Source organism: Telmatherina bonti (genome assembly GCF_933228915.1).
Source record: "Telmatherina bonti genome assembly, chromosome: 7".
In the NCBI taxonomy this organism is placed as follows: Eukaryota; Metazoa; Chordata; class Actinopteri; order Atheriniformes; family Telmatherinidae; genus Telmatherina; species Telmatherina bonti.
In genome coordinates this window covers 20,701,323-20,714,981 of record NC_136625.1, presented here as the reverse complement: position 1 = coordinate 20,714,981, position 13,659 = coordinate 20,701,323, and the positions used below count along the sequence as shown (strand labels likewise).

At 36.1% G+C, this 13,659-nt stretch overlaps 1 protein-coding gene across 2 annotated transcripts; it reads right to left on the bottom strand.

Annotated features, from left to right (window-relative positions):
* Positions 1–1,113: 1,113 nt before the first annotated feature.
* On the bottom strand, positions 1,114–13,112 carry mylk4a (myosin light chain kinase family, member 4a). Of its 2 annotated transcripts, XM_079243584.1 has the most exons (15): positions 12,229–13,112; positions 9,845–9,982; positions 9,316–9,409; positions 8,515–8,941; positions 7,996–8,291; positions 5,938–6,043; positions 5,319–5,412; positions 4,858–4,967; positions 4,475–4,616; positions 3,651–3,721; positions 3,417–3,545; positions 3,196–3,348; positions 3,019–3,097; positions 2,717–2,771; positions 1,114–2,545 (listed from the first exon to the last, which is right to left on the bottom strand). In XM_079243584.1, the coding sequence occupies exons 1-14, from the start codon at positions 12,757–12,759 to the stop codon at positions 2,718–2,720; spliced, it is 2,424 nt and encodes an 807-aa protein (XP_079099710.1). In that variant the 5' UTR covers positions 12,760–13,112; the 3' UTR covers positions 1,114–2,545; position 2,717. The 2 variants fall into 2 exon arrangements, with proteins under 2 accessions (XP_079099710.1, XP_079099711.1); XM_079243585.1 differs by lacking the exon at positions 9,845–9,982 and having other exon boundaries at positions 12,229–13,111.
* Positions 13,113–13,659: the final 547 nt, after the last annotated feature.

Genomic DNA, 13,659 nt, shown 5'->3' with positions numbered 1-13,659 from the left:
ACTTTACTGCAAGACTGATATCCCCAAATGGTTAGACTACCAGGTGAGGTTAAAATTTAATTATTTGAATCTCTAGCAAAACAACAAAAAGTAACAAAATTTTTAAATAAAATCATTTTTATTTTCTCTGAACTAATTTTCTTAAAAGTGCCATCAATCTATTCCAACTAACATTGTTGTACATAGAAACTTCTATCATTTTTCATCAAAATAGCTTTTTCCAGAAATATTTCTGTGATTGAATGTTTAAAGAAGACTTTTCTCATGTGACTATTTTATCACTGTCTGGGATTCACTATTTGGATCTCAGCTGCTATGTATAGTAAATAAAAACCTTGAATTATTTTTTCAACCCTGAAAATTTTATGGCTGTAACTCTGTCAAAATAAGTAGATGTACAGTAAAAGTGGTGCACTATGCTATTTGGTTGGACAGCTTGCTTTACTGGTATTTCTGCACAATTAAATATATTTCTCTCATAGTACTTCCCTCATGCAGTCTGCACTTATCCCCAACTAACCCTGTGGGTTCTGTAAAATATGATCTTACAGCCTTTTACAAAAAATAGAACAGGCTTAAAATTAAGAGTGTATTTTCTGGGAAAATAGCTTGAACTGGACACAACCTCTATATCAAGCCATTACTTTGTTGTCTATAGAGAAAGAATAACCTCACACACACCTTTTTTCAGTATATTTGTCTCCATTTCTCAACATCATCACCATCTCACACAGTTTATTTTCTCAGGTGACGGCATTACACACACTGGCTTCTTCAGATGCTTTTTATTAAGCTTCTGGATTCAGCTCTGCTTTGATTATTCATAAGACCATGTGTCTGCGTGTTTAAACGTTCAATTATGTGAGATGGGTGAAGACAATAAAAAAATAAATAAATAAAATCAGAAAAATATCACATTATCTAAGATGGTTTCTTCTCACAAAGAAATCCTCATTCATTTCCTACACCTGCTTTATTCTATACAGAGAGATTTATTTTTAAAATTTAAAATTTAAATTTTTTTTTTTTTTTTAAAAACCAACATCTACATTTAGTTTTAACTTATATTTATTAAAAAATACAGAATAGAAACAGAAGGAAGCAAACTTTTTCAGAGGAATTTTTATTTTATGGGTGTGTACACACTTCACAATTACAGTTCACATGCTGATTTTCGGTTTTTGTTTAAACACTCAGTGAGGGCAGTTTTAATTTTCTAGCCATAACTGTTCCAACAATCAATATAACATTCGTTTTCAAGGTAAACTAGACTACATAAATGTAGCTCTAATAAGTTTAGCGATAATAGGTTGGTATTGCAACATATTCAGTCGGTGAGCCTTCACAGAAGGCATTTCAAAGATAACTTTGCTATGTGGAAGAAGCATCTGCATTTTCTATATTCAGCCAGACATCCACAATTCGTATCACACACAGCAGTTTAAAAAAAAAATCTATAAAATAGTTACTATGTGGGTCATGGTTAAGCTTCAGTGGCTGTTCAAACACAAAGTCATGCAACAATAAATACAATGACACACTCTTCTGATAAGACATAGGCCGTGTTTCCGAAGTGCTTCTCTACAGGTACAATGTGTTATCTACATAAGCCGGTGCAAGAGACATGAAGAACGGCAGCCATACATGTCTGTCCATCACAGTTAGTTTGTGTGTTGTCATTGTTTAAATAAATTATATTAAAAAGTGTGCAAACTACTTGTTTTGGCGCAAACCACACAAATTCCATTCTGTCCACACACACTGTACACATCCAGTAGTTTTATGTCCTCGGCCCTGTATCAATAGAAATCAGTTGTTCAATGTAGCCTATTTACAGCTCAAAAGGAATATTTATAACTGAGAAGGGTAAAAGAGTTCCAGAGATGCACTGACATAACATGATTGTTCTCTTACTTTCATACAATGGCTTTAAAGAGGCAAATATCCTCTAGCTGGCACAAAACAAAAGGAAAAAAATCTCTAGAGTCATTTGAAAGTTGTGCTTTTTCAACACCCAATGCCAAGGTGGCTGCACACAGTCTGTCTCAAGTATGTGTCTGTCAAAGCTTTCTCACATACTTTTAGCACCATTTTTGAACAAACAAATGTCACATGATAGAAAATAGAACACTATTGCCTTATTAAATTGCCATAAAATCATTGCCCTAGTCTTTTAAATATGAAGCTTACTGAACATTTTTAATATTTATAAAACTTAAATGGCATTTTTTTAATTAACTAAATGAGCAACATAGTCTTTTTACTAATTTTTTGTGTTTCAAGCATAATGATTACATCCTTTAAAAAAAATGCTTTTTGTTAAATACAGCATGATGCACTATTATAATACCTGGTTTAAATTGTGATCAACTGAACTTGGTTTAGTAATATTAACACAAGAAGCTGGATTACATGTCAGGAAAGGTTTTACAGGGCCAGATTTTCAGTCCATGACCAGGTGTATGGACAGGAAGTTTGGTGATTTTCATGACAGAGGGCTTGGTCCAAGTAGCCACAGCTGGAGCCACCACATCAATGTGTTGCTCTAAAAAGAAATATCGAGATCATCTATCACATTTCTTCAATTTTGCTGCTCACTACAAAATTTGAGACATGCTTCCCCCTTGTGGATAAAAAACATTACTGTGTAGGTTACACTGACTCTTATTCTGATCTACTTCAGTAGAAGTGTTCATACTTAGATCTTCAGACTCACCTTAACCATCAGTGGGTGGAACACATGATGATCGCCGTGATCTGCACATTGTTTTCTGTGAAAAAAGAAGTGAGAAAAATATTCCATAAATAATCTTTTTTTTTTTTTTTTTTTTTTTTTAAAATTCTGTAAAGGATACAATGGAGGTAATTTTGTTTTCAAAGATAATTTATTTTCTGTACAGGAACTTTAAAAAATTAAAAAATTGAATCATATACCTTAGATTTTGAGTTATTATTTTGGTACCTTTTCTGACTGGAGGATTTTTTAATGTTTTTCTGTCACATCTCTGTGTGATCTACCTTTGTATAGAGGCGATGATGAAGAACAGGGTCAGAAAGCCAAGGATGTCTTAACGATTCACTTGCTCCCATCCTCCAACTGATGACAAAACACAAGCAGTTTTTTTAGTTTTTTATTTCACATCCTCACTATATGATAACATCAGCACAGGTCAGACAGAGACAGAAAGTCGTTACCTTTTATTTGTAATGAGGAGTCTTCTGATAAAGTCTTTGGCATCTTCTGAGGTATCCACAAATTCAGGTTCATCAAAGTTCCATTGACAGGCCAGGATGTTGTTTAGAGTTTGGTTATCATCGTCACCGAGGAACGGGCACAGACCACTCAGACTAACAGGAAAAGAGGAAATCATCAGAATGAATTTATGCCTACATGCACATGTTGTGTGTTTACTTACAGCATGTATGTGATGACACCGAGACTCCACATGTCTGTGTTAAATGACACAAAGTCATAATTGATGACCTCTGGGGCAAGAAACTCTGGAGTGCCAAAATTCACTCTCAGCTTCTCTCTGGGTTTATATCTAGAAGATGATGTGATTTTAAAAGTTAAAATGTTGGTATTTTACATTTTCAAGGTCGTATCAGTCACTAAAACTGTTGATAAACAAGCAAATGTCAGTACTTACACCCTGGCAAGACCAAAATCAATGATCTTAATCTTGTTGGTTGCTCTGTTCACACACAGAATGTTTTCTGGCTGGAGGGTCAGAAAGAAAAGAAAAACAAAAACTTAATCAATTTGAACTATTTTAAATTGATTAAATCATCATATTAAACTTGATTTATATTTAGTTCCTTGTCTGAAATAAATCACAATTACATTGTTCTAAAATTATTTAAAAACATAAATTTGCCTTTTAAATACCTGAGAAAAACGCAAAACAAAATTTATGTAAATTATCTGAATATTCCATGAAAATTCCCAAAGTTATTGAAAAACAGAAAATAACTTGCATAACAGTAAAATGGAGGAGCCATGTAAAACCTTTGTATGCCTGTCTCCACTTTTTCTCTGTTCAGTCGTTTTAAAAGCTCACTTACATTTTTTACAATGACAAAAGCTTATTACTGACCAGTTTAAACAGTTAACTTTGTTTTGGGTTTTTTTTGTCTATTTTTAACTCGTGTTGTCACATTTATGTCTAATCGATATCCTGCTGAAAGACAACAGACCCCTGGAGGAGTGGTTAACTCATTTAACTTTAACATGTTCTGATTTCATCCTTCCTTTTATGTTTTAAACAAAAAACCAGAGTATGAAATAACTTCCACCATCCTTTATGTGCATTTCATTCTCAAAGAACCCAACTTTTGTTCATCTCCTCAAAGAAAATTACATTAATAAACTTTACTCTGTTGCCTTTTTTTCTTTGCCAGAAAGGAATTGAAAAAATGTATCTAACACAAAAAGTTATTTATTTATCAAGAATTGTTAGTGTGTGTTTCCCACCTTTAGGTCAAGATGCAGGATGGACATTCTGTGCATGTGCTGCAGGCCCTCACAGATCTGCCTGATGAACACCACAGCATCCAGCTCCATTAAAGTGTGGTTTTCATCAATAATTCGGTCAAACAGCTCCCCTCCACCGACACTAATTTTAAAGACAAATGCATAAAAGATATTAACCACTCAACCAGCACTTAAATGCTTTGAATTCAAATTTTTTTATTTCAAAAATACCAACACTACCAACAACAAAAATTATTCACAAAACTATTCATTAAAAGATAGAAAATAAATACCGTAGGACTAATACATCCTTAGGACAATATATAAGCAAATTAATTTAAAAATAATAATCATGAAGTGAAAATATAAAAGGAGGATCGTACTATTCAAGTACGAGGATGATGTCATTCCTTGACTCATAAGCTGCATAGAGCTGGATCAGGTTGGCATGGTCCAGATTATTCATGACCTGGATCTCATTCTTCACCACCTCCTACCAAAAACACAAGCACAGACAGATGCAGAGGCAGACAAAAACACACAGATGCACAACGCATAAAGACAAATACACAGACAGACCAGCACACACACGGACACACGATGAGAGGTTTCAGCTGTTCTCTGCTCTCACAGACTATGCATCTTCTCTTCTAGGTCAAATATTTCTCACCTTGGTGAGAAGTATTCCCTCTGCCTCTGTTCCAAGAGTAGCCTTGTGTCATTCTAGGAAGTACTAAAAACTGTAACTGGGCCCCTGCCTTTTTTTACTGTGTGGCTTCATTTTCACGGAAGTTACTAAAATAAACTAATTCATTGTCATGACAACATATATCAGGTGCCGTACCTTTTCCTTCTGACTCCTGGCTTTGATGACTTTCGCTGCCAATGTGAGACCTGAGGAGTTCTCAACACATTTGTGTACCTGGCCAAAGCGACCCCTAGAAGAGAGTTGGAGAGATGAATCCATTTTACTGCGGCTGCACAGTAAAAGTCACACACTCTCTCAGTTCAGCTCACATGTCCCGACTCTGTACAAACAGTTCTGAAATAAGACAGTGACTGCAAAGTATACATTTACCCATGACAAATCAAAAACTGATCTTTCTTCAGACGGTAAGGTTTCTGGAGAATGTGGTGCCTAATCTGTTATTTTATTAAATCTGAGCAGGCCTGCAGCTTCTCTTTGAAGATTTGGATTAACACTTAGTGATTAGCTACCAGCTGGCATCGAGGATACAGTTTCACATACCAGTCAGTTCGAAAGTAAAAATAACTTCCATGACTCTGAAGTTATGAACCACAGAGGAGCGAGGAGGGGGGCATGAGGGGGTACACAATTAAGCTTTAATGGAGAATTGAGAGGCTCTTTTTTACTGTATTTGATCTGCAATAGATCAGCTTGTCATCAATGGCCCATTTGTTTCTCATTTCATGGAGCTTTGGGGGAGAGGTGTGATACTCACCCGCCCAGGACCTCCTGCCAGTTGATGGTATAGAAGTTCCTTATCTGGTTGGGCTTGGCTGACACGATGCGGTGATTAAAAGGAGCAATTGGAGGAGGAGTGGTGTCTGAAAGTAGGATGGGGAGACAAGAGAGAAGATTTAATCTGTTTTGATAAGTTATGGGGAATGTGAGAACATACAATCATGGCTGATAATCAGGAGCTGCAAGGCTTTTAAAAGTGTCATAATCAAGTTAGCACATTGTGTACTAACACTCTGAAACAAACATCAAGTACAGGCACAGTTGTTTAGGTGTCACAGCGGAGCAACTGGGTTTTACTGAACGTCACATAATACATCACACTCCAAGACTGATCATTTTCTCCGCAGTTTTTCCCCTTTCTAGATCCATTTCAGTGTAAATGTATCTACATGGTGTTTGCTGAGATAACTTGACCGTAAACTGGGCATGTTGGATCTTTTTGGTTTATTTAGTTTTAAGGTTTGTGTTTGTTTGTTTTTTGTGTGTGTATTTTTCTTTTCTTTTTTTTTTTTTTTTTATAAGCCTGGGGCATCAATTATCACCACTTGTTTTGAATCCTGCAGGAGTACAAAAGTGTGAAACAATCTGCCAAATTTCAATACTGTTGCACTAACATCAGTGAACAGACTGCTTGCTTGTATATATACATAGGTGAGGGTTTTCTTTTTATTTTATTTATTTATTTATTTTTTTTGCAAATTAGCCCTTTAAGAGGCACTGCCACTCATTGAAGAATAAATTAAAGTATTTAAAATTTTAGATATACATTGTAATTACTAAGTTTTTCTATAGGTGATAATCAGGAAAAGAAACTAAGTGAGCTATTTTAAAATAAATAAAAAATATTGTTTTATAAATCTTTTATGAAATATTTAAAATAAATAATAAGTCGAATAAGATTAAAAATGAAGAGAGGCATCACTGTATAGATGTCTAAAAGTAAAATATTGTGGCACTGTTTTTTATTAGTTGTTATTTTAATTTTTTGTTTGTTTCATTTGTTTTTAATAATTCATACATTAGAAGGTCAGGAACAACTTCAGAAATAATTGTTAGCCACTTTTAATATTATTTGGTGACTCATCTTCTGGCAGTATTAACAAATGTTTATAAGCTTTTTAACCTTCTTTTGGTGGTTGCTGCTACCCATCCACTGCTACAGTTTACTTGTTTCATTTCTGAAATGGCAGATTTCTACTTTTTTCAGAGATTTTCAATGAGATGTGCATTATGACTTTATTTTGAACCAGACTTTTGGAAGAAAAAAACATACCCTGAAGGTTATCTTCCCGCTGGAAAACTAAAATTTAGTCCTACAGTGAAGCTTACTGAGTTTGCAAAATGCCTGTGAAAAATGCCATGTTTTATTTTATGCATCCATGGCCTCCAGTATCAAAGGCAGTAAAACAGACTCACAAAAAGATAAAACCTCTCCCATGTTTCACAGTTGTTACAGTGTTGTTTTCATTGTTCACTTAATTTTATCAATATAAGTGAACAACAACAAAAATTTGGAACAATTTATTTTCAAAGAGCTCAAATTTTCCTTTTTTGCATAAATGAAGAGGCTTGACCTTCACCTGTTTGTGTTACTATTCAGGTAAAAGTCATCGATCTATGTAACTCTATTGTGGAATTAAATGTGATATTCACATAAATAACTATTTACAACTTCTTTGGCCATTCCCTGCAGCCTTTACTTTAGTAAATTATGTTTTCAAGCAGGTTTCTTGCTTTGACAATGTGACACATTGTTTGTGTTTACATCATGAGATTTTTTTTTTAATTATTCACAAAGGATAACAATAAGTGTTTATATTAACTTTTCATCTTTTACTTCATTTCATTGTTGCCAAGCAAACGTTTTCAGTGCATTAATTAATATTTAAAAACTGTAGAATTATTGAAACAACTAAATGAAATTTATTCTGCAAATTACAGAAGTAGAGAAATCACCATTTGGTACTCTTACTTTGAGATTAGTTTTAACTGACAAGATTCACCCACTTTAAAGAATAGACAGGTTGTGACTTACCGATATAGAACCGCTCAACATCATCATTTTCATCATCATTGATTTTCTCAGCATCGTTTTCGTTCCTCTCCCTCTCCACCCTGTGTTTAAGGTCCAACTGGAATTCGACTCCATCAGCTTTAAAAACTGCCCATCCTTCCGATTCAAGGTTCTCCTCATCCTCCTTGTCATCATCATTTTTCTCCTCTTCTTTTTCCAGCACCTGGCTCTTCATGTTTTCCTCCACTACAAGATCCTCCTGGCTTACAATGATCTGGTCCAGCTCAATTTCTGTTGTGGAATTTTTGTGGTAGTCACTGTGGATAACAGTTAAAGTGTGTTATTTGTTTGGTTTTGCTCTGGTGTGCACCTAACCTTAGAGAAGAACATAATTTTTGGTATCCTTAAAGGAACTTTTTTACACCATAACTGTCCAACCCCACATATGTTAAAATATAGTTACAGGTTACATTTCTATAAAATAAACTGCAATAATTCCCTGATTTTTGCCGTCTTAATAAGAATTAAACACAGCAATACCTGGGAGCCATCTCTTCCTTTTCATCTTCGAGGGGAAAAGGGATTTCTGAGACTTTAGCTGCAGAAACACTGTCTTCTTGTGTTTCCTCTGGAACGTTGAGCTTTTCTTCTTTCTGTTGCTCTAATTCCTCCACATTGGGCTTAGCTTCTTTTTCTGGTACTTCTGCTTTTCCCTCAGGCTCCTCATCAACAACCTTGTGCTCACTACCTGAATCTCCATCTTCATGTTTTCCGGCCACCGCCACTTGGGTGTCTTCATGCAGGTAGTCAAGCAGGTTGCAAGCTGGGGAATCACCCTGCTGATTTTTAGGCGACGCTCCAGCTTCAAGATCCAGGGGTGTTAGATGTTGGCCTAATTTATCTGTATTCTCTTTGTTGAGTTTCTGAACCTCTTCGAGAAGGAGAGCCTGCTTCTTCAGGGACATATCTACATGAAGTCCACACAGAACTCAGATTTAGTCCCTCACTGCCTTTTAATGTTGGTCACAGCTCTCCTTTGAATTAAAAGGCAGGAAAAACTGAATATTCTTTTGTTATATAACATACAGAAGTTGGCATGACATTTCAGTGTGACCGCCTTGGTTTCTGTAAAAACAAGCTACATAACTAACCAAAACCCAATGCTTGCTGTAATCTTCCGTAATACATATATATATATATATATATATATATATATATATATATATATATATATATATATATATATATATATATATATATATATATATATATATATATACATAATTCATGAAACACACTTGTCCCTATCACATATAAGTAAAGTCAAGGGGGTCACTGCACCTGCTGCATCTGGGGGCTTCTTCTTTTGAGTTTTCAGACTCCTCTGAGTTAAACTGGCCTTGTCTATCCCATCTCTGTCTTTGTGGTCTTTTAACTGTGAAATACAAAAAAAAAACAATGAAGGCAGCAACCTTAATCATTTCCTCAAATCAAATTGTAAATCTTCAAAAAAAAAAAAAAAAACAAAGTTGCTGAATGAATGTTGGGGTTTTAGCTTTGCCTTTGCCTTTGTTCATTTTTGCCCAAGATAAATAATTCATCTAAGTTATAATCCTAAAACTAAAATAGAAGACCACCATAGACATTGTCCGGGCATTATCTCTTTCACAATGCTGTATGATTTTTTTTATGAAAAAACAAAAATCAATGTAATAATATTCACAATATGAAACCAGCATCTTAAGATCACAACATATAGAACAAGGCACTAGTCTGCATTAAGCCACAAATGCAAAAGCGCACACATAAAAAAGTATATAAAAAGACAATTTCAACATTACATACAGTCTACAAAGCAGGATAAACCTACAAAGTTTCCACATTTACGTGAGGCGAGGAAATGCTTTGGTCCATGGGGCTTTATCTTGTGAGAAGAATGTAGAGAACTGGGTTCACATGCAGAAGTTATCTCTTGTTTCCGTTTATTGGCTTTAAAAGAGGTAGTTTTCTAATGAAAAGACAAGATGGAAATGCTTAGTAGGGTTATATGAATGCACATATAATGGAGAGCATATATTTTATTACGGATAAAAGGAAAAGAATGTATCAAAGACTCAACAGGGACATGTTGATGTCTTGGCTTTGGGCTCATGTACAGCACACTAATATAAAATAAAATAGTGAATGATACTTTTAATAAGTGAAACTTTACTTTAAAGACAAAGTAATACAAAGCACTAACCCTGCAACACCCACCCCAAACTGAACCCTCATCTTTTATATAGGCACATTTATTGCATGTCACCGCACACAAACTGGCTTGTATAATAGCATGCCTTTGCTTATTCATGGCTGATGGATAGACGGCAGCAGGACAGTGAATTTATAGCTTATCACTTGTCGCGCTCTGCAGTGGAATGCATTGCTGACCCTGAGTGGAAAATATTACATGCAACTCAGGGTTGTTGTTCAAATTTCTCAGCTGAGGTTGAGGATACTCCCCAAACACATTCTGATCAGGTTAGCATGGAAAAAACCTGTGTTGAAAATGTTGTGTCTCACATATGTTTCTGAATGTGATTGTCAGCAGAGGGGATATTTCAAGCAGTGTTTTCCCAGAGACAGCAGTAAGCTTCAAACCACTAATAGGGAGACTGAGGATGACGTGTTGCGACTGCATGTTAACGTTACATGTTGACAATCTCACACCTTTGGATGTGGAAAAAGATGGAGCAACCACTTAACAGGCACTCTGACGATAACAAAGATTCCCTGAAACCTGAGCCGTGAATCAATCAGACTGACGAATGGTCATGAATACTGAAAAAATCATCTTCATATAGTATTTCAATCAAAACCTTTAATTATTTCAGTCAGGCAAGTTTAACTTAATACATAAAAAACTGAGTGATAGAATTTTTTCTATGTATGTCATAGTGTTATAATAGGACGTTACAACCCCTCTAATGAGTCTGCACCACCTTTGTAGCTCTTACTGAGAGACGCAAACTCTGCAGCTACAGAAGTGACAGGAGCTTGATAATGTCTGTAAGTGCTACCCATGCTTTTGCTGCCAAGAAGCACTTAGTGACCTTTTTATAGAGTTATCATGGTGTCTGCCTAATGATGGAAAATAAAGGAAAAAAAAAATTAGGCTGGATTTGAAGGGGATTTCATTGCCACAGGAAGAATCTTTTCATCAAAATATTGAAGAAAATTTCAATGATCTCTTCATTTTGGAAAATTAAGTTGAGGAAAACCTGAATGTGAGTCACGTTTTCGAAAATGCAAAGTTAACTTAAAGGCATGTTTGTGCACAGTGAGGCACAAGCAACAACAACCCTTAAAGAAAATAAGCAGGCTGTTTGCTATTTTGCTTTGTGGGCTAATTGTGACATAAAGCACTTTGCCTTAAGTCTGGCACAATGAACTGGGACAAATGGATAAAGTAACACTAGTACTGGTCTGACAACAGATATGCGGAAATGTGTGTGAGAATAACAGACTTGGGAATGATGGAGAAAAGTCTGACTCATCATAAAATGTTGACACATGCTAAACTGAAGGGAACTTAAAAAATCCACAAACACTGTGACCCTGATTTAAAAAAAAAAAAAAAAGCAAAGCGGGCCACTCATGTTTCGCCCCAGGCCTCCTGCTGGCCCTCGCTTGTGCTGCCAATGATCCAATAGTGGCATCATACCAAGAAGGCCACTTTGCACTCAGTGTGGGGAAAGAGCCAGAAGTTATAAACGTGAGTTAAATGCGGTTATTTGACCTGTAAGTGTCATTTTTATTATTCAGTAGCCATACTTAAAAATAGAAAATATGCATTGATTATTATGTATCAATTATTTTATCCTTAAAAAAGCATTTGGCAAGTTTATAAATGCCAAACCCAAGAGACTACCTATTTCTCCACCACATTATAAAGCGAACACACAAGCCAAGGCCACATTCATGAGCAAGAGAACTGCTGCTCAGCTTTGATGCTACGATCGTTTTCATATGTTCTGCCAGGAAAACAAGCATAAAAAAGACAGTTTATATGCAGCACTGACAAATACAAGACTACATGCTCATCAAAGTGGGTGGGTTGTGATGGCAGCCAGCAAGAAAAATCTAAGTTCTGTTGGTAAGCTTGTGTACACCATAAAGCCAGTTGTCTTTTTCAGCAAGAACACAAGTCCCATCACATTAAGCCAAAATTAAAACAACGCATGGTAACATATGTATGTCACTTTTTTTTCTCACCTTGTCAAATTTCTTAGTCAGTGCATCTGTAGATGATTTCCTCTTAATAGCTTTTTTTCCTTTACTGTCTTTGTGTTTTGAGCCCTTCCGAGTAGCTGGGCCTTTGAACATCATCTCCATAACTTTGGAACTCTTCACCATCTCACCAATGAAGCCGATCACCTGCTGCATGCTGAGGACCAGTTTTTCCATCCCCTCCAACTTCAGAGCCTGCTGTTCAGACCGCTGGTTCACCACCGACATTATGGTGCTCATCTCCTGACAGATCTCCCTCACCTCTCGCCCCATCACCTGAGTCTGGTTCATCACCTTGGGTGGGAAGTGGATCTCCTCCTTGTCAACCTTCAAATTCTCCATATCCTGTTCAATGACATCAATGTCCTGAGACATCCCATCTAATCGGTTGAGGACCTTTTCTTGAATGTGGATGAGCTTGTCCATCTTGCTGCTCAGAGATTCAATGCGGTTTTGGATCAGGTCAAAACTTGCACTATTGCCCTCTCCTGCCGCGTTTATCACCAAGGAACTCATGGCTTCCAGATGTTAAAGAAATCACGTTAACACACCAACTTGGGAAAAAAATATTACCAACAATGTCCGTGAAACAGACAAAAGTACTTTTTCAGAAATAGTAGCCAGCTCTACGAAAAGAAAAACAAAAGCAAAAGAAAATTAATCCAGAAAAATATTCCAGATCAAACGCCAGCAATCAACAGATGACCTATCAGACAAAAAGATTTTAAACCTGTGAATCATTAAGCTCAAGTAAACTGAGCTCTGATTGTTATAAAGCAAACTCTCTGCTTCTCTCCTCTCAATATGGTATTAAGAATAGAGTGAGCTTGTGTGCCTAAATGTAAATAGTCAGCCTGCGTCAGCAGGGTTCAAGTGTTTGGGGTGGGGGGGGCTTGGCAACGCTTGGGCTATGAGACATTTAAGAGCCGTTAAGTGCTAAGCCCACCTTCGTCATTAGCTTGCTAGGTGTCAAAATGATTACTCTACACAGTTCTTCCTCTGAGTGTAAGACAAGTAGGAACATGTTCATTGACTTGTACCACTTCTTTTTCAGCTGTAAATATAATTAACTCATAACAAATCGACACATGGTTCTTCGTTTTAAGTGAGGTACACGGGCATCCAAAAAGGATCCATTTTTTCAGTCATCATGTAAGATTTAAACAACAGAAGTGAAATGGCAACTTTAAAATGAGTTATATGGAGATGTTCATGTGGAGAGTCGGAAAGGGCACAGTTGCCAGTGATGTACTTTGTGTGGTTTTGTATGTGTACAGTTGAGAATGTAAGCTATGTGACAATACAAATTCCCTCCTTATCTCCTGAATGCCAGTAACGTCAGTGTCAGGGGGAACAAGAAGAAGCCGGTATAGTTGCTGGCTAAGGGGAACTTTATTGTGAGATGTTTAGCCCTCA

Excerpts from the sequence above, each read along its gene's own strand:
- mylk4a (XM_079243584.1), bottom strand. The coding sequence starts at position 12,759 with ATGAGTTCCTTGGTGATAAACGCGGCAGGAGAGGGCAATAGTGCAAGT. Across the intron at positions 8,942-9,315 it reads GAAGCCCCCAGATGCAGCAG|ATATGTCCCTGAAGAAGCAG; the intron begins GTGCAGTGACCC and ends GACTTCATGTAG. Across the intron at positions 4,617-4,857 it reads ATCATCCTCGTACTTGAATA|TGTCGGTGGAGGGGAGCTGT; the intron begins GTACGATCCTCC and ends CTTTAAAATTAG.